General features: G+C 41.3%; 1 protein-coding gene across 1 annotated transcript in view; it reads left to right on the forward strand.

Moving 5' to 3' along the window:
- Nucleotides 1-20484, forward strand: part of CALCR (calcitonin receptor) — a 157062-nt gene extending 136578 nt beyond the window's left edge. Inside the window, exons 11-13 of the mRNA XM_042043861.1 lie at nucleotides 2893-3111; nucleotides 11425-11466; nucleotides 17173-20484. Coding sequence (XP_041899795.1) covers nucleotides 2893-3111; nucleotides 11425-11466; nucleotides 17173-17394 — 483 coding nt within the window. The 3' untranslated portion in view covers nucleotides 17395-20484. The remainder of the gene's footprint in view (nucleotides 1-2892; nucleotides 3112-11424; nucleotides 11467-17172) is intronic.
- Nucleotides 20485-21219: the final 735 nt, after the last annotated feature.

The following is a 21219-nucleotide window of genomic DNA, read 5'->3' on the forward strand; positions in this document are numbered from 1 at the left end:
ATGATGCTAACCTGAACAAAATAGAAGCTTCTGTACTATAAGTATTTTGGTCAAGACTCAGAAGAAACTAGAGGTTTTCTCTCTTCAGTGTTACAAAGGACAGGCTCACAACACTTTATTCCAGTGAGACTTATTTGGGACTGAATACACTGCATTTATGTGACATCAATTATTTAGCTGTGTCTCAGCTGAGGCGAGCTGGTGGCTCAGCATGAGTTTTGCTGGTCACTGACCTGGTATGTCCAAAGGCAGGGAGCTAAAAGAGTCCAGGGGAAGAACTGGACTGGGCTGTCTGAGTAGGAGGACAAGATTCAAAATGCAGCTTGGCAATGTGCATACGTATAACATCTTGTATGCCAGTCATACAGTTTGACGTGGTAACCCTGACCCTCCTGAAAGGCACAGAAAGGGTTTTAGTCAACCCGAGCCCCAAGCTCATCTCAGTGTGTCATCCAAGATGTACTTTCAGCTTTTGATCTGCCTCTTACTTGCAAACAACTGCGTGGACGTATCTGCAATTATTCCCTCAGAGATCAAACAGTAGCGCAGTGAGTACTGGGAACACCTTTGAATAAACAACTTTCCATCTCATAGTTTAAAAAAACAAAAACCTTTCCACCCTTTCTGGAGCAGCAGTTTTTAACATTAGCTATGTGAAGCGGCCCATCCTTCCCTGCCATATAGGTTGTTTGTTGGTCCCATAGCATCACATTTATTGTGGGTTTATTGGTTCAATCTTGATTGTATCTCCTATTGTAATGCCAATTACCATCTGAGAGAGGCCATTTAGCCTTTATTTTTGTCATTGTGATCCCATATTGGCCACAAAGAAAAAAGAAGCAACTGTTTTTTAATGGAAAAAGAGCAATCTTTAGCTGTTTTCAAAGTAAGACATTATAATTTCTGTATCATATTTATGTCATTTCCAGTCATTTTTCTTGTGAAGATGTCAATGTCTACAGAATGTCCTGCTTGATTTGCTACAAAAATCCCATAGTGACAGATTGATTCCAAAGAGTTGAGGATTTTTAGCTTTTTTAAGTCTTTCTTTGACTTTTCACAGTTACTTTCAGAAAATCTAAAAGTGGAGGTTAAGCAGAGTGAGTGAAGTCAGAATTGGATGGAGAATAAGGGCTACATATAATGCTGAACGGGACCTCAGAAGTAATTTATTACTCCTCTTTTCCAGTAGAGCACAAATGTAAAACAGTTGAAAGGTCTTCCAGTGTAGTTTAGAAGCGGTAAAATGCTTTACCAGAGCTTTCTGATTCACCGTTCTGAAAAAAATCAGCTGAAATTTCTGGTACATAGATGTGATTTGAGCTCTTGAAATATCTATGGAAGTTATACAACTTACATACTTATTTCAAAAAATTAGCAGGAAAAAGAAAGTCTATTAAAGCTCAGAAGTGTTAGTGCCTGATTTTACTGTAGCAGACTAGAAAAGAGTGATCTGGGTACAGTGGAGACCGAGGAGGTCTGAGATGTCAAGGACGTCCACAGGGTAACCACTGAGCTCATCATCAGCCTGGGTCTGCCCTCCCTCTTCCTGCAGGTTCTCAGCATATCTCACAAGGAGCTCTCTGTGAAGCCAGGGCCAAGGGCAGGTTACTTGATGCTGGGATCAGATTTCCAGAAATAATTGAGGAGAGAAGGTGCTGAACTACTTGGCATCACTGACCATAAGGGTCAGGGGCAAAATTTTCTGGTATCTGGAGTTTCTGCCCTGGGACAGCAACTGTTACCTGTTCCCTGTGGGTAGAGTACCACGGGGTCCCTGCAGTCTGGTGGAGCAAAGGGATGGCCTAGGTCTTCCTCAAGAGCAGCCTTACACCCCTGGTCACACACAAGCCTGAAGCATTAGTCTATGGAGCATATTCCTTAGGGAAATTGTGTGCTCCCATAGGTCCCATGTGCCCAGGGGACATGCCAGGGTTTGTCTCACCTGGCAAGATAGCTTGGCAACTGTCAGACTCAGGACAAAGACATGGTTATTTCTAGGGGATAATTCATCCACCCCGTATAAACTTCAGATATAAAAATAATATTAAATGTTCCCTGGAAACCCTAAATTTGCCCACATCAGTGTCAAAACAGCCAGTTCATCCTAGAACTGACCCCTGCCCACCTGAAACACCCATGCAGACTCCAAAGCATGTAGAGTATGGCAGCTGGTGAAGGGTCAGTAGCTCTGACCGAGGAAGCTGTGACCGGTCCGGAGAGATGGTCCCTTGGAGGATCATCTTCCCGAGGCCCGGTGTCTTCCCTCAGCTGCTGGCAGGAGGGCCCATGCAGAAGCTGTCAGCTCTTTAGTGATTGTCAGCTCGTGATTTCAGCTCAGCTCTGCAGGGCAGCCTCCAGGCGAAGCCAGACCAGAGAGAGAGACGAGAGGCTCGTGTAGCTGTTCCACACGAGGTAGCTTTATTAGTTCGCCGAAGGGGAGCTAGGGACAAGCATCTCTCTCCTTCGCAGGGGCGGGGGGCTAGCTCTTATAGGGATACAGGGGGTGGGTGTCAGAGGGTAAGGGCCAATGGGCTACAAAGGATCTGCACAGGGTCTCCCAGAGGATTCTGGGTTTGTCTTCTCGCCGTAACTGAAGAGGAGCTCCCTTTCCAGAGGAGTTCCGCTGGGAGGTTTAGGCACTCTCCTTATCTCAGCAGATGTCTCTCCAGGGCAGGGGCTGGGCATACCCCACAGTAGAGAGCTGCTTCACATATCTTTTCTGAAAATAGTCAAGATATTTTCCAAGACCTGACTGTCCAGGAGCTGCCCATTATAAGATACAATAAAGCTAGAAAGCGACACTTTACTGCCATTTATGTGCTCCATATTTGTATTTTGAAAGTCTGTTTAATTTGAATGCTTTCACCTACAATAGCTTTGGTTTTGCAGGTCAATTTTTTCTTTTTGCTTAACATTGTCCGAGTTTTGGTGACAAAGCTGAGAGATACCCACCGTGCTGAGTCCAACATGTATATGAAAGCTGTCAGAGCCACTTTAATCCTGGTGCCCTTACTAGGAATTCAGTTTGTTATTATTCCCTGGAGACCAGAAAACCGACTTGCTGGAGAAATATACGATTACATCATGCATATATTAATGCATTACCAGGTATGTTAAATAGTACCAGCTTCAGAGTAGCTGAATTGCTTGATGTTAAGCTAATTTACTCAAAGATACTGTTGCCAGGGGTTTTGCCCTGAAACTGAAAAAAGCTGGGTTTTCAGTTCTTTTCCAACCATTTCACACTATTTGATTATCTGCATTTACACAAGCATCACCACTGTGTAAAGAACAGAGACAAGATAGGGGAAACGATGTAATTATCAGTTTATGCTATTTCTAAACTATGGAGAGAAAAATCAGTTCACAGAGGGCTTTTATGTTCCAACACAATTTCTGTTGACATGCTCAAATTGACTGAAACTAGTGCTGTGACCTTAATATTTAAATTAGCAGTGTTTGCAAACTGTTTAACAGAGGGAATGCCAACACACAAAAGAAAAAGCAGAGACAACTAAGCTACATTTAGGAGTTAGAATTCCATTATTATGCAGTTTAAATTACAAGACTGACATTTTGATTTCAAAAATGCTTTGAAAATACAACATCGTTCAGTAAGTCTAGTTTATTTTCTTTTGAAAACAAAACAAGCCGAACCTAAATGACTTTAAATGCTGGCTTATCTGGTTTACTGACTGGAATATATCCAGTCCTATATTGACTAGGAAAGGCAGTTTTTCAATGCATTTGTGAATAGTGGTCAACACAAGTGAATTGGGTAACCTACTTCTTGCTTCCTTTCATATGGAAGGTAAGTGAAGAGATTATTTTAATGCCGTAATAAGAAGAGAGCTTAAAAAATTGGTAGTGCTTTTTCCTTAAATGAAATTATAAATAAGGCTACCAAAATCTATGTATTCTGTCAGATTATATATACTGCTTATCACCCTTATCCCTTCAAAACTGCAGGTGTTCTTGCTGCTTCATGGATAGAATAACTGAACTTACAGGTCTGCTTTTGAAGTGTATGCCATTTTATATTACAGTTCTGCTTAAAAGGAATGAGAGCCTTGTTTCTTCTATTATTGCCTGTATTGTTACTTTTTCATTCACAAGAGCTATAAAGGAATATCTCCAAATTAGCTTTTTGGAGACAAGTTATTTGCTTACAGTTTTAGTAAGTTAGGATAAGACACATTGTTACAATAACCAATTTACTCTTAAAATACCTTTTAAATCCTGCGCAGTTGTTCGAGAATTGCAAAACCAATTTTCTCAATTAAAAATTCTAATTGTGATCATTATGGAATAGAAAGTCACCAAACTGAGGTTAAAATGGAGTCTGTACTGATGAAGGGGGCTGGGTGAGGGAGGGATCCAAGGCAGGAAAGTTTCATCCCTGATGGGTTCCTTCTGCTCTCACAGAAGAGCTCTTGACAACTCTGCAGTAAAATCTTGGTGTGTTTCCTGCTAAAGTTTGGCCTTTTGGAAGGACTGTGCAGTTGTCCTGCTGGCTGCAACTGACTGCAATCCTCCCTTTTCCACTTGGAGTGGATTTTTAATTGTAACCTAAAATAAACATTCTTAATCCTTTCCCAAAGATTTCTTGTAGGCATATTTAAGACTGCCAGCTATACAATCACTCCTCTGGTGCTCATTTTCTTCTAGGGCTGGTTCTGTAATTAGCAGATACTGTATTCATTTGTTTAATGGCTGTGTTTCCCTCTAGCTATTGCACTCCCGTGACCCACAGCACAGCCAGCCTATGCAGACACCAGCAAGAGTCTGTGGGGTTTTGCAGCTCAGGGCACGTCAGTCGTATACAAGCAGGCATTGTGAGAACAATTACCAATCTTTTTTGGTGGAAAATGTAATAAATTCTTAATTTCTGCACTACTTAAATGAGTAATTTTTATGCCTTTTCTAGAACAGAAAGAGAGACAGGTTCTCACAGTACATCACTGCTTTAAGTGAATGTGAAGGATTGATACATTAATTGTATAGTTCTTGTACACAGAAATAGTGCAAACAAGCACTGCATTATATTGTAAAACTCAAAAGATTGAAGATAAGAAAGAATCTGTTCCCAGAAGAAATCATGTAATTGTATTTCTTTCAGAGAATGGTTTTCCCAGTTGAAAAACAACGTCAGTATTTTATTTTATTTTATTTTATTTTATTTTATTTATCAACAAGCTAGGTTTCCTCTGCTACAGTCACTTCTGAATAACAGCAGAAGTCTGGTTTTGACCTGTCCCACTCTTTTTGTGATGATATCATCAATGTTCACCATTTTAAGTGGAAGTGGTTTTTCAAATATGCCTGTAAGAACACTGAATGTCTACTGCATGTATATTTCACACATTAGACCAGATTCTTCTTAACAGATCGGAAGAAAAGATACGTAAATGATAAAAAAATGGAAGGCTGGCTTTTGTGCTGAAAATGGGAATGCATATACTTTTCCAGCCCACCTAGCCAACTTCCCATTAATCCTCTAAATGAAGAGGTTCATATCTCTTCTCACCATCACCAATATCAGCTCTTTAGTCTCCAGAAGGTTGAAATGAAAAGTTCACCGGGCAAAAGAAAGACATTTCAACCCTTATGTTGTGGTTTAACCCCAGCTGGTGACTCAGCCCCACAGAGCCACTTGCTCACTCCCCACAGTAGGATGGAGAAGAGAATTGGAAGGGTAAAAGTGGGAAAACTCATGGGTTGAGATAAAGACAGTTCAGTAGATAAAGCAAAAGCCACATACACAAGAAAAGCAGAATACAGAATCCATTCACACCTTCTTGTGGCCAGGCAGGTGTTCAGCCATGCTCAGGGAAGTAGGGCTCCATCATACATAAAAATTACCTGGGACTAAAAAAGCCAGTGCTCCAAACAGCCCCCTTTTTCTTCTTCTCCCACTTTATATGCTGATCATGGTGCCATATGATCTGGGATATTCCTTGGATCAGCTGGGTTCAGCTATCCTGACTGTGCTCCCTCCCAACTGCTTGTGCACTCCCTGCCTGCTCATGGTGGGGTGAGATGAAAAGCAGCAAAGGCCTTGATTTTTGGAAGCCCTGCTCAGCCACAGCTAAAACATCCCTGCATTATTAACACTGTTTCCAGCCCACATCCAAAGCAGAGCCCCATACTAGCTGCTATGAAGAAAATTACTCTATACAAAACCAGCACACCTTAATTGGAAAGACATGCATGGATTGGGATGCTGTAGGTGCATTGCTGAACACACACAGCTATCTTATCTAACAGAGCTCCTAAATTAGGCACCACAAAGCAAACAGTTTCACTCCAGAAGAGCCAGCGACTTGCAGATCTGCATTAAAGGACCTGACTTTCAGAGCCTGGTAGATGATGCTGAAAGCAGATGGAAGATGCAAACTTCCTCGGGCTGTCAAGCATTAGGGTACAGGATATGCTGACTCCTTGCACACCTCTGGCATTAAAACACACATGTCAAAAGCCTGAAAACCCCATCATGCTGCCCAGTGAAGACAAAACTGTACACCTGGGCAAAGGGAATGCCTCCTGTGAAGGAATGGACAGCAACAGCCCTCGGTCCTGCACGTAGCTGCACTCAGATCTCCATTCCAAGATAGAGCAAGAGAGATGTGGCCTGTGCCTGACAACCTGGCACAGCCTCCTGCACCTCTGCTGGTGCTGGGGCTGCAGCTGACACTTCCTCCATCCTTGGAACCATTGAAAATCTTTTGAGAAGTCCCAGGCTGTAAAGAGATTGGGGTGCTGTGCTTCTGTCAGAGGTTCTGCTACAAAAAACCACTACCCTAACCTCTGATTTCTGACAGTAGTCCATAGCAAATGCCTCACAAGAAAAAAGGAAGAGTAGAAAAAAAACTGTGTGATGCATCAATTAGTCCCACTAACTGACCTACACAGTCCTCCCAGAGCTCTCAAACCAGCCTAGGGATGAACAAGCCTCTGCTTTCAAGCTCCCTCCACCTGAATTCTATCTCACTCAATTCTATCTCCAGCACCTTTAAGCTGGGTTTTTAGAGGCTGTCAGTTTACATAAAATGGCACTGTCGCTGTTCCAGAGAAGAGAGAGCTGTGAAGGTCTGTGAGGGAGGCGTGGAGGAACAGCCCCAGAATCAACAGCAATACACAAGCAGATAAAGCTGCTCTTCTCAATACCTTGGGGACTGTGGCTCTAAATGCATAAGTCTCCCCCTAATGAGAAGATAAAAAGCAATTCAGCATAAGGACCTTGGTTTTTATTGGCAAATGAAAAGGTGTTTTTTTTCTCCACAAGTGAGATCCCTTGTGTGCCATCCAGCAGCTTCCAAGCAGCACCCCCAGGACTGCAGCACCCACCCTGCCAGGCAGGAGGATGCAGCTCAGAGGGACCTGGTCTGGTACAAGGATATTTTGAATCTTTTAGGCCTGGGTTTGGACTGCATATATATCTACACTGCCTCCAAGTTCTAAATTTAGCTTTCTATGCAGCCTTATACAGAACTCAATTAACCCATTTAAAAGTAGTCTCTTAAACATAGTGAGATATTTCAAGGTATTTCAGAAGGTATTCATTCCATCTGTTTCTCACTTTAAAAGGAAATAAATATCCTTTGTAATGCCAAATCAGGCAGAAATATTTTCTCCTTCTGTTCAGAGTCAAGGTTGTAGGACTGCTTTTGACAACATAAGTGTTCTTTTTTTATTTTCTATTCTTTTTATTTCTCTTTGGATTATTAGTAGTTTAAAAACTTTTTAATATTTTGAACCAATTAAAGTTATGGAGAATATTTTTTTGTAAGCCAGATATAATAAAGTACCATTTTTATGTATGAAAAATACATGCAAAAAAAAGACAGTAATGAAACCTCCACAGAGAGCAGAAGAAGAAGCAAAGCATGAGCTTTGGCTGATGGGATGTCTCTATCATTTTGCAGCAGGTGGGCTGCTGTCTTCAGCCCTCTCATGACAATCTCCCCACCTCAGTGGCAGCAGAAACTGCACAGACACATTCTTTGCTTTATTTTTTTTAATGTAACTTAAATGAACAAGTGATAACCCAGTAATTTACCTCAGAGATTCTGTATGAGCGTGCAGTGAATGAAGATGGTGAGAAACACACTGCTGTTTTCCTCAAAGCTTTTTTATCCTTGACAAAATGAAAGAGGTGGGAATGAGATGTACTTCTAAGAACAACCTCAGCCATGCTTTTCTTTTTTTTTTGCTGTCCATTCAGACCCAGAAGTGAGAAGTGAATGGACATGGAACAAAGCCCACATAGAGAATCAAAACCTGATTTTTTTATGACCATCTGTACAATTGCATATGACATCATCTTCTAGCATCAATAATGAATATATCACACCACTAAAGTCTGAACAGCAACACAGTGTGTATTTGATTGGGGCACAAATTAAGGCCCTGGACATGGTCAGGAATAGCAGGAATAAGTATATCTATTTATGCTTTCTTGGTTTAATGGAGACATAACCTCAAATAAGAAAGTAAAAAGAGATATGAGAAACCTATGTAAATTTGCAGTATCTGCATTTTTCATTTGTTTCTCTTTAACATGAGCAAATTACTCAAACTTCCCTTCAAGATACTCATGTCTTCTAAGAGAGTGAGATACAAATTAAATACCCATCAAGCAAAGAATTTACTTAGACCAGTATAGTCACTAAAACACAGGAAGAACTCACCACAGTGTTAATAAGGTACGTGAAGGTCTGAGAGCTGCTGACTCTGGACAATCCCTATGGCATGATTCAGCTGAAAGGCACATTCATTTGTTCTTCACATAGTTTCAGAAGTAAAGAATTTCAGAAGTCATTAAAGGCCCTAATCTTAAAATAAATATGTTCTTCATTTCTTCTTTCAATACCACTGCCAACATTATCTTGTTGTGAGCAGGCAATATATCACAGGTTAGTTTAGCAACTCCACACAGTGGCAGAGAGATATAATTGACCTAGACATTTCGTCCTCAGCAAGAATTGTATCCCCAGCAAAAACCAGCAGCAGTAAGAATTTGGAAGATAAACATCAAAGAGATATGAGAAATAAACCATGGGCCTGAAATTAAATAATTAACCTACATGTAGTCTGTCACATGTTTTAACAGATCCACTGTAGAATTATGGTCATACCAAGCCCTCCTGGCTCCAAGCAGACAAAGCTGGTGTCTGCTACTCATATCTCTGTAGTTTTACAACTGAAGATAACAATAGCCCTCTGAACAATGGGCCAAACTTTATGTATAAAATGGAAGAAATTAAAATACAGATGGCAGAGTCCAGAGGACCATGGCAGGTGGAAGAAGAGCAATGGGATATACATGGAACGGACTAGAGAAAATAATTTCTTCAGCCAGAACATGTACAACATGCATGGTCTCAAAATAACAAGAAGCCAGGTGTGCTTTCAGCTCACTCTGAACTAGAAGAGAACCTGGAAGGGATATGAGGCATCACCACACCTTCCTCTTTAGCTTTTCTGCCAGAAATTGTCTGGAGAAAACATTAGGTAAGGGAACTACACTCTTGAATAGCAGAAAACTGGAGCAATTGCAGGATGTAACAGCAGAATTCCAATACCATAGAGGAACTGAAATGAAAAATGGCTTCACTTCAATAGTTCAGGTTCGATTCCTGTCTTTAGGGGAACTGAGGTTCCCAAATTCCCCCTAAACACTCTCACAGAAGAGCAGACTTGGAAAAAACTTCTCTGCTTCTTTCTCTCCCCCTGCTGTCTTCTGATTTGCCATGCCTCATGTAGACTGTCCATTGAGCATCCCTGCTCCCAGAGGAGATCAAGATCCATCTCATTTGCCATTATGGCTGACTGCTGTTAATGAAAACACATTTAGCACAATAGCAAGGCCCCTGCTGAAATTTACATTACAGCTCAAGAGCAGAGGTTTTGCACAACTACGCAGTTTCTGCAGTGCTCACAGCACAAACAACATTGGTACAGGCCATGAGGAGCTGGAGAACTTTCTACCCTTGCAAAAATTTTGATTTAGAAGTGTCTGATCTGGAAAAGTCCTGCTTTAGAGTTGTAAGGTTTTGTTTGACTTTGTGGTGCTTCTCAGCCCAAAACTTATGGACAAGCTATTGTGTATTGCTTACTGCACACTGGGATTTGAGTTTTTTGAGAATATTCATTGCTTTGCCAAAATGTGAAAAGAAAGGTTTTTTCTCACTATGTCTACCCTTCATCTTCCTCCTACATGCTTTTCTGTGTTGATATTTGAATTTATGTCAAATTACAAATTCTGCATCAGAGAAAATCTATTAGAGAAAAATAATGGTCAAAATTGAATCTGTCAGCACTTGTCCAAACCAGCCTGTGTATCTGTATATAAGCATTTTGTTAAAAAGTTATTGCTTATCACGTTTGTGGCCCAAAACATACATCTGAGAGTCAAAGACATTTTGCAAAGCATTATCTACAATGCAAGTGGTAATCATTTAAATAAAAGTTTTATAGAAAAGATACAGCTGTAAAGTCCTTCAAAGCAGCCCTTGGGAACATAAGCTGCATTGCAGTTTTCCCCTCAATTTCACAAACTGCCATACGTTTAGTTTATAGTAACTGCTTTAACTAATTTAAAATGAAGGCATTTGGCTCCCAGTGATGCTTTGTAATGCTATTTTAATAAGAGTGAGTGCAGTTAGGACATGGACCAGTGTAACTACATAATCCTGAATGGCAGGCTCTATGTGCAAGAATTTTCTCGCTTATTAATTTCACACTTTCTCATCTCATATTCCTGCCTTGGCCCTGTTTAATCTTATAGCTGTGGTGATGATGAAATTAATTTAAAACCATTTATGACCAAGCTATGATCTGTAGCATCTCTTTTTTCTGCCTCCCTACCTTCTAACTCATGTGCTGGGTGGGTTTTTTTCTTCTTCTGACCACTTACACCTCTTCTCACATCCTGTCCATCCATTGTGATGCCCAGCATACCAGTTTACTTATCCTGACATACAGTTCAACTTAAAGCCTTCCTGGGACATCTGGATACTCTGTGGCTGACAGTTATGATTGGATTGCTACACTCTGATGAATGAGTGGCAACATATAGGACACAAATCCTCTTCAGCAAATTCAGTGGCAGTGTGGCTCTTCTCTGTAAGCAAAATATATATCTACCTTTCATTTTCCTTCTCTACATCTCTTGTATATAAATAACTTCATAGCCATAACAGATAATCTATAAAATCTAGTAATATAGGGGGGGGGAAATGGTGAAACATTATGAAAAGACAAAAAAATCCATTCAATAGCACACCTATGAAAGATGGGGAGTGTCTGTGATGCAGAGGAAGTGGATTAATGTTTTTACCTTATATCCATCAAGTCTGAATTTCCAAAATATGTTGAAGTCTATATATTCTGATCCCTAAACTCTTTTCCTTCTCTTAGGGCTTGCTTGTGGCTACCATATTCTGCTTCTTCAATGGTGAGGTAAGTACATGGAATGCAGAAAATGAGCAGAACTTGAAAAACAGTCATTCTGCTGTTCATTAATGCAGATGTGAAGCATGTCACACTACAAACTTCGAAACCACACAAAGTCACTTTTACTCTGTACACACAAGCAGTGGTGTGCATTTCTGACAGCTCTGTGCAGAGTGTGACTGGAATATCTCTGAGCAGATAAATCAGGTGTGTTGCCATTACAAAGCGGATGGCACTTAATGAGGTACAGGCATGACACTCTCCCCCTACTACCTGCAAGCTTGAGATGGAAGTCTAAGTAAAGGAGAGAAATGCTTTACTCTCCTTCCTGCCCCAGAACAGCAGGAACGACCACAATACTCCATAAGAAGCAGAGGGGACATTCAGGGATCTGTTTGGAGAATGCAGTGCTGAGCTCAGGCCGGAGCCATGGCAAATCCACCCATGGTAGCATTGTCAGAGGTGGAATAGTGCAGTTACTTGCACCCCTTTGAGGATTACCACTGGCCTTTTTACAGTCAATGCTTCTTATCTAGTAAGTGAGAAATAAAAACCTTTGAGGCAGAGATCTCTCCCATTCTCTTACAGCTGGATCATATATATGTATATACACATACAGCAGGTTTTAGATCCACTTTACTTTTTTGGGGGTTTTTTTCCAAAAATAGCAGGTTAAAATATGTCAAGAACCATTTAAATTCCTACAGCAAGCCATTTTCCAGAGATGGTTGGCAGAAAAAAGCTTTTTCAACACATCAAGAGCATTCAACTGTAGTAAAATAAAACACCATATATCTTGGCAAAGCTGAGAAATCCATTAGGAAGTCCATTTTCAATCTAGAGCAGGTGAATTAGATACAGAACAAACTTGGTGATGCTAACGCTCAGCATTTCAACCTAGAGAGATATTTGTGGTCCTGTTTATCCCTGTATATCATTAGAAACCAGAAAATTCCATATAATGATGTAACCACACTGATGTTTTGATAGAGACTGAAAGTAAGTTATCTTATTGATAAGGTGTTACTGGCTCATTTGATAACATTCAGGATAGCACAGAGTGTTAAATTCTGCCACCACTTGTCAACATCTCTATACATTTGCCTCTGGCTGGCTCCCTGTGTAAATGTACAGAGAAACTCAAGAATAAAAAGATGAGAGGCCTCCCACCACAGTTCTGTAGCATGGCTCCTCAGGAGACATGAAAGAGAATGGCAAAATGTGAGCAGCTAATGATATCAGAACCTAACATGAAATGAGAGCTGTAAAGATCATGCTACAGAAGTTCACAGTTTCATGCATCCAACTAAACAAAGCTGAAGACATGTACAGCTCTTTTCCTAACACAGTTCTGTCCCCAGTATCTGCAGGCTACTCTCACCTTTATCCATCTGTCTCACTGTCATCACTCTGACACAGCTGAGTATCCATGCCCTGGAAACAAAGAAAAACTTCTGGTACTCCCTAGTATGGAGGACCTGCTGTGAAGAAAGTAGAGACCAGTCAGGCAGTTTCTGAAGCATCCTCTCCCCGTAAGAATGGCTGCATTGCTGTGTACAAGCAGTACTCCAGTGTCTCCTCACTGGCCTCCAAACAATGTGTTACCCCAAAATCCTGGTCTTGAACATTGCCTTCTTCATTCTCCCCAGTGTCACCTTCCATTGTTTTCAGACTAGATTTTGCAAAACAAATTCCCTTAATGTTTTATAGCTTTAGTGCAAAAGGTTAATTCTCCAGCTCTAATGAGAACACCTGGATTTGTGTCTAGATTAAAGGTTGTAGCAATGTTAAAAATTAGGAAAGGCCACAATAAAATGCACTGAAAACATAAAGTATCTTAAAGGCTATTAGTTTCTTAATTTCATCAACTAGCTCTAATTCCAAAGTACTTTTGGAAACACTACAGTGTCAGAAGAGCATATCCATCCTTACAACCCCAGGAATGCAATTCTCAAGTTATGCACTAATGAATATATCTGAAGCATCTGCTTGCCAGTGTGTATAATTGATGACTCCTTGGTGGAGAGGCTGATCAGAAGCATGGCTCCATGTCAGGCAGTAAGAACAAATGACTGCGAGGATGCAGGTTTCTTGGACAGGTTGAGAGTGATTTTGTTGGTGCTTGGGTACTTTTCACCATTACACTCCTTTTCAAAATTATTGCATCTGCTTCAGATTTACAGACTGTCAGTGGCAGGAGTGCTGAAAAACCATCTCATTATTTTCTTCTAGGAAATTTTATATACGGAAGCTTTTTTTAGAGCTTCCTGTTAAGGTGAACAGTGTCAATGATGACACCTCTCTAATATGGAATCAAGACATTTTTGTGCTACTTGCAATAGCACGTTACCCATAAACATCCAGCAAAGTTTATGCACTAGAGTAGCTGGGCTGAGCTGGGCTAGGCCAGGAGAGGATGAAAGGATTATGACCCCTTCTTCCCCTTTATTTCTGCAGTTACACAATCTGTAGATATACAAGGCACAAAACCTATAGAAGAGCAACAACAGACTAAGGGTAAACTGGTATTGGGGCCTTCCAAAGGGAGCACTAGTCTGAGTTTGACCAAGAAAACTGAGCTGAGATAACTTCCCCCAGTCCTGGTGTGTGCAGAAGAACATAGAGCAAAGACACAGTCTGGTCTTCAGTTGTGATATAAGATTGTTTCCAAGCTGCTGCCTACATCTGCTGCAATAGAGGCCAGAATTTTCTCATGAGAAAATTCATTGTGGAGCAAGGAGATTAATTTTACTACTGCAGAAGCTTGGCTAATCTGGGATTTACTTTTTCCTACTGGAATATTTAACTTCAAGACTGAAACACATGAAGCTTAGCCAGGGCAAACAATGCTAATGTCAGGAGCACTTGACTGTGCTTTATAGTGCATTCATCACTGCAGCCTCACTAACCTCACTTTAGTACCATGAGCCCATATATAGAAAAAAATCTAAAAATAATAAGAAGAAGCTGTACCAATGTCTGCATTCATGTGGAAGAACACATAAACAATGGGGTGTTTTTTTACTTTTAAAATGACAAGTCTTCTTGTACATACTCATATAAAATCTTGGTGTCCAGCAGTGCTGTACTTTCTCTGTCCAACAGCAATAGTGTAGTACAGATGATACAAGGCCTCTGCAACAATCTGCTCACCAGACCACGTTTTCAAGCCTGGGATTGCTTCTAGACTGAAAGGCTGGACAACAGAATGGAAAGTCTATTTGGGGAAAAAAACAGCCATGTATCTTATGTGCCAATGAGGCGTGAATGGCTAACAGTGAACAGAAAAACCTTTAAAGTCTTGAAGAGCAGAGTAAATAAACTTGGGCTCTTCATTGCTTCAGTCTTTGCTTTTTTTACCTGCCATCACAGTGGAAAACATGGCAGGCATCGCTCTGCACCTCCTGGTCCCCAGACACCTCCTCAGTCATTAATATGTCGTGGCTGTGCATGTGACTTTCAGTAATGCTGCTTACACATTTAAAATCCATGCCTAAATGGTTTTAGTTGGCACTGAGCTATGATCATCTGAGATTCTTGGAATCATGGAAGAAAACTAGGTCAGCAAGTTTTTCTCAAATGCAGCAACTTGTACAATCCATTATCCATTTGTAGCCAGATCCTTGTACAGACAAGCAGTTCAGCAGAGAACAAAAACAAAGATGCTTTGACCTTGTGTTCTCCCTGCTCTGTGGAGCCTTTTAGACCTGCATAACGGCACTTCTAATCATGGGCTGAACTGGAAGGGATGTGTCTGTCATCTACCCATCATACATACAATGTAAGCGTCACTCCCTCTGAAGAAGAAAATTATAAGCTCCTCATGACAGGCTCTGTAAGACTCAGGGACATTGTTCTTCCCTCTCCAGTTAACCATCTATCATCTCCAGATCTGTGGTTGCCCTAGTGGACTGTCAGATTCCGGTTCAGCTGAGAGCAGTTGGGGAGCTTGTCAGGAGCTTCTCGCCTGCACAGCAGCTCTTCTCCCCATGCAAGAGTGATCAAAGCCTTGGAGTCTGTGTAGGGGATAGGGGAAGGAGAGGGCTAGGAGAGGAACAGAAGGACTCTAGGAGCAGACCCTTGCTGCCTTCACTAAAGATGCTGACATGAATCCAGATGGATGACGTGCTGTGAAATGCGAACCTGGTCAGCTTGGGGCAGAGGTGAAGACCAGGGGTGTGCAATGGCTGGTGACCATGGTGTGGTGGGGGAGAGGTGGCTGCAGGCAGGCAGAGCCCCTGTGCACAGCCCAGGCTTCTCTGTTGTCCTCATTGTGTCTGCCCTAGATGCCACCACCCCAGTGAGATATGGGGAAAGTCACTGTCCTAGTACTTCTGAAGATTTCTTCTTCCAGTCTCTCCCCATAGCTTCTGGGGTGACTAAGCTACAATATTCATACTGTAACATCAAAAGGCAATTTTAGAGTGACTAAAATCTTTACAAAGTTTAACTAGTGTAATATTTCTGTATCAAGTGCTGCCACTGCATTAGTCTTTGACCCAGTAACTCTTTCTCACTAATAAACTTGGGATAGTGTGATAAAACATCCTTGCATGCAGCAATTTCACTTTAATTCTCAATATGGGCATCATAAACCTTGCTCATAGCCCAAGTACTTGAAGTTCCATTGTGACTGTATGCCTTTCCTGTGCTCAATATCTAATTAACCTGTGCACAGTCATTTGTTTTCTTTTCCTCATGTGTTAGGACAAGGTGAATAGCAATACATTCTCCAAATAACAAACAGTGCCCACCTCAGCAGGAGGTTTCCTGAAACCTGTGGACAGAAACTTGTGGATTCCTGTGATCACGGTGCCTCACATGAACCTGCCTTCCCCTGGAGGAGAGGGTCATTTACACCAGATTATTCTGTCAAACTGCTCCTATTCCCACTTTGTGTTGTTCGGAATCACTGATCCAAACAAAAAGAGCCAGGATTTGCCCAATTCCTGCTCATGTCACAGTGCTATCAAGAGCTGCCATGCATGGAAATGCAGCTGGAGAAGTGCTTCTTATTCCCTGGCAGGACTCAACAGTTTAAATCATTTCCTAGTGCCATGTATAACATCACTCTTAATGTGAATGTAGAATAAAATGTCTTATTCCTAGCAGATGAATGTTCAAAGGCTGGAATCCTCTGCCATGCAGAGGGCTATGACCAATGTTACATTTTGTGAGCACAGAACCTGTTTTTAATCTACCAGAACAAAATTCCTATTTAGATATCCTAATCCTCTAACTCTACAACATTAGTCCTGGCAAGCTCTTGAAGTGTATTTACAATTTACTCTTCATGGCAAAGGCTCATTACTCAAGGCTGAACTTCTTCAGATATCAAAATGCATCAGGTATTTCAGGAACACGAATCCAGCTGCAGCATCAGGTGGGTTTTAGTCCCCATTCTCCTCTCCTCTTCCACCATAACATCATGCTGTGTCCCTGTGCAGCAATCTCTTTCACATTTAGCTAACCTATAGGCAACTGCACAAGTGTAGGCAGGGAGGAAGTTTAGGCTGAGAGCTGAACTGCTTCTGGAACAGACAGGAGGAGAGAGGCTGACTGGATGTCAGATTCTGATGGAATTAGACCTGGATAATTTCCTTCCTTTCCCTTCCCTTCCCTTCCCTTCCCTTCCCTTCCCTTCCCTTCCCTTCCCTGTCACAGGGGTGCATGTACATCATGCCTCACCCTAGCTGTGTGTTTCTCTAACAGGTACAAGGAGCTTTGAAGAGGCAATGGGCACAGTACAAAACGCAGTGGGGCCAAAGGCGCCGAGAGCACTGTTCCACTCGATCTACCTCCTACACCGCCACGTCAATCACAGAGGTCCCTGTTTACCTGTACCCCCACGACGCCAACAATGAACAGTTAAATGGAAGATATGTAGAGGACTCTGAACTCGTTGCATTAAAATCTGGAGAGACATCTGCCTAGCTCAGCACCAGCCATTGCAAACACATCGTTTCCTGTTCTGCTTGTGAAAAAATTGAGGAGAAGGGTGGGAGTGTGGAAATTCAAGATGCTGTGTCAGAGTGCAGGCCCCGGTGGAAGGACACAACCTGTTTGAACCACATCAACCTCTGACAGTAACAATGTAGAGGGAGTGTGATGCAGACCTGGAGTAGCATTTCTTCCTGAGCACTGCAACAGGGAGTGAACAGAGACCTGCTCACCAGGCTGTGTAATCTCCACATCTCCTGATACCAGCTGTGTGAAGTGACCATCTGACATCTGTAACAACCCCAGGTAGCCAATAGCAAATAGGAAAGAAAGAACCAGTATGTGGCAATTGGAAACTTTTGGCACTTTTTGCTTTTGGTACTTTTCCTTAACACTAGATTTTAAACCATCAACTTTCACAAAGTGTAACTGACTTGGAGTCCTTTATTTTTCCCTTTTAATGAGCTTGATGACTGCTTAAAAGATTTTGCACATCGCAAGACAGATCAAACATATGAACAGCAGAAAGTCATTCCAAAGTATTGAAATCTTGATGCTTTCCAAAGAATGCCACAAAATATTACCATCCCCAAAGGATACCCCAAAATAATATCAAAATATCACCCATTAGCAGGTGCATAAAGCAAATCAAGGTGAAATAGCCATTGCATGCCAAGATCTCAAATACCCTCAGAGAAACAGATCAACCCAGAAGATCAAAATAAAAAGAATGTAAAAGGCCCTCCCAGTTCATGCTGACCATACAGAAAAACCTGAGAGGTAGGAACCCCTTGTATCCTGCTCTCCTCCCTTGTCTCCTAGTTATTTCTTTACTTTTGAGCAAGAAGGCCAACACACCTCAGTCCAGACAGCAGCACAAGGCTGATCAGCACTGAGTTGTATGGATAGGTACTTCTAGGAGGTACACAAGGAGATGTACAGCTTTTCCCACTCATCATTGCAAGGCGAGGAACTTCTCCCAGTGTGTGTGCACATGCATGCAAGATACCTTTAGGTATATGTACCGTCACAATTCACATTCCTGCTAAGAAGGGGTGGGAGAGAGTTCTGCAGAATTTAAACAGTCTGTGAAATAAGATTCAAGAAGAAAGGCTGTATCTCAGGTTCAGAGACAGCATTGCACCTATAGGCTTCCACAGGGAAGGAAGTTACATAACATAACTGCCTTTAAAGAGTGTCACTCTACAAATGGTCAGAGCCCATATTCTGCTTGCTGCAGGCTGTGTAGGCAAGTTTAACAAGTTCAGGCCCACAATAAATGAAGAGGAGATAGCTTAAGAAAATGTTCTTCTTATTATATTATCCTACAGGCTTTTGTCTTTTATTCTTTTGGCATATAGCAAATATTTAACTCCCAAGGACCCAGCCACTGAGCTCAGAATTGCCCCTCCAGCAGCAGAAGGGAGCTGCCCCTCTGGGGAGGCTGCAGCTTTGAACTGGCAGCAATTTGAAGTCTTCATAAGAATTATGGTGAAAGTGTATCCAACGCAAAGTAGCCTTCAATTGTGAAAGGAGAAACTGCAGAGGTTTTTCATTTTAATCCTCTGCTGTAAAATTTCTTCCCTATGGGAGATTCCATGGGAAGAAGATTTAGAAAGGATGTGGAAGGACAACAGATCACTCCACATGTGCCATCACTGCCACTTACATGACGAACAGTTTGTTATGACTTGTCAAGTTTTGGTAAATGCAAAAAAAAAACAAACCCAAAAATAGATCATGTTTCTCCTTTGTAAGTACAGCCCATGTATAAGAAATTTGATATCAACTTTTCTTGTACATCAGGATAGCCTGAACAAAGATCTTTGTTTTTCAGACATTTGTTTTACTTTACACAAGCACTAGCACTCTTCAGTGCAGAATGGTGCATCAGTTACCGACAACGCACTTCAGCAAAAGAAATAAATGCAATCAGGACAAAGAAACAAAATAAGTATATTTGATAATCAGCATATACAGTCACCATAAATTAGCAATGTACCTCCAGTAATCAAAACACATACAATAAAATCTGGGTATACTTTAAACAATTCCATGAGTACGTAAGAAGTTTTCACTTTTTTGTAATATTGTCTAGATAGAATATTACTGTATGTTCACGGCAGGAAGTGTTATACAATAAAGTTTTATTGGATGATGTTTGAAATGCATGGTTCACACAATTGAAAAGGCTTGAAAATGTAGTAAGACTTCCCATGTTGGCAGATCTGAGGCACATTCATAAGTCACAAATTCATTGTTCATGACTGATATGAATGAAAAGACAGTTATAATTGAATTGCTCCTTTCTTTTTATACAAGCCAAGAAATTAATTGTCTGCTTTAGTATTTGCTACATGTGTTTTTATGGCATAAAAAATACCCTGATGATTATCTACACCAGGAGATGCATATTTTTGATTGTAAACCAATTGTTCTGTTGCCTTGTGTGCTGTACATAAGCTGCATTTTGCTGTAAGGAATACACCACATGTAGAAAACCTTACAAAGAAACACTGACCAAAGATGTGAGTGAAATCTCGACCTTACTGAAATCAAAAGTATCAGCTAAATTATTTCTGTGGTAACAAGGATTCCATTGTTACAGATTCTATTTTCCCCGTGTTAATGGCTATGGAGGGATCAGGGAAAGGGGTGCTTGGTACTGACTCTGTAACACCCATGTCACCCACAGGGACTGCAAATAAGTGGGGGTTGCTGTTGTCTTTGCCACTCCTTCCCCTCAAAGAGCTGCGGAGGTTGATCAGAGAGCAAGGCTGGAGGGAACAATGCAGAAGTTAAGCCTTGCTCTGACATTTCCTTTCACAGCAGATACAAGAAGATGTAGCTCTGGAAAGGATTTTCAGATACTCTGCAAAGCTTGGTCTGTTCCAGCCCTTGGGTCAGGCAGTGCCTGGTGGGATCCATGTTGAGCTGAGTGCCAGTCAATCACCCTTTCTTAGTTTCTTTTACATGTTGCACAGCAGTGGTTTAGATGAAATTCCTTTGGTGTAGAACCTTTCGGAAATCTTGGCTTTGTGAGGGGCTTCTATTTTTGCAATTAAAGTCAGATTCATTTTAAAACTGTTGGGATGTCTTCTTCTCTTAAGATGTTCTGATATAAATGAATACCAAACCACTGGTTCTTAAACAGTTGAATAACCCTCACTGCCTCAAAGGCTTTCTTAAAATCTCTGACAGCTATGAGCTAGTAGAATAATAGCATTAAAGGTCACAGAAATACCTACTAAAATCAAGCAAAAACCTGTGGTTAAGGTACTGGACTGCATGGACTCAGCAGACTTACATTTGGGTCATGTCCCTCCCACAGACTCGCTGTGTGGTCCTGAGAAAACGATTGCGAACCAAGTGCCAGACTCACTGAATCCGCTGAAACTTCCACTGACAGATTTAGGTGCCTACACTCAAAATTGAGACTTTTCCTCCAAGCGTGTTTTTGTTGGTGAGAATTCCCAGCCTGTCAGATAACTTTATCGTAGATGCATCTAAACTGTCTCTAAGTCCGAACCAATATTCCCATAAAGGTCAGTGGGGAAAAGCTGTCCCTTCACAGCTGCAAACAACGTATTCCTGACTGACCTGGGTTTCTGCTTTCTGATAGGATTTTTGTACCAAAATCTCCTCCTTCGCCATAGTGCTCACTCATGAGCACTAATTAGTTTCTTCCCTCTGGTTAGTGAATTTTGTGAAATATTTAAAACATTTTAAAGAGTTAGAAGGAAATACGTTCAACAATTTCTTCTGAAAGAGCCCTGTCTTAGAGAACCCTCTAGTACGCCCTGATGTAGAGACCACACA

This window comes from Corvus kubaryi, unplaced genomic scaffold, assembly GCF_017639235.1.
Source record: "Corvus kubaryi isolate FWS band 111438036 unplaced genomic scaffold, C.kubaryi_AGA036_p1.0 37398, whole genome shotgun sequence".
Classification (NCBI taxonomy): Eukaryota; Metazoa; Chordata; class Aves; order Passeriformes; family Corvidae; genus Corvus; species Corvus kubaryi.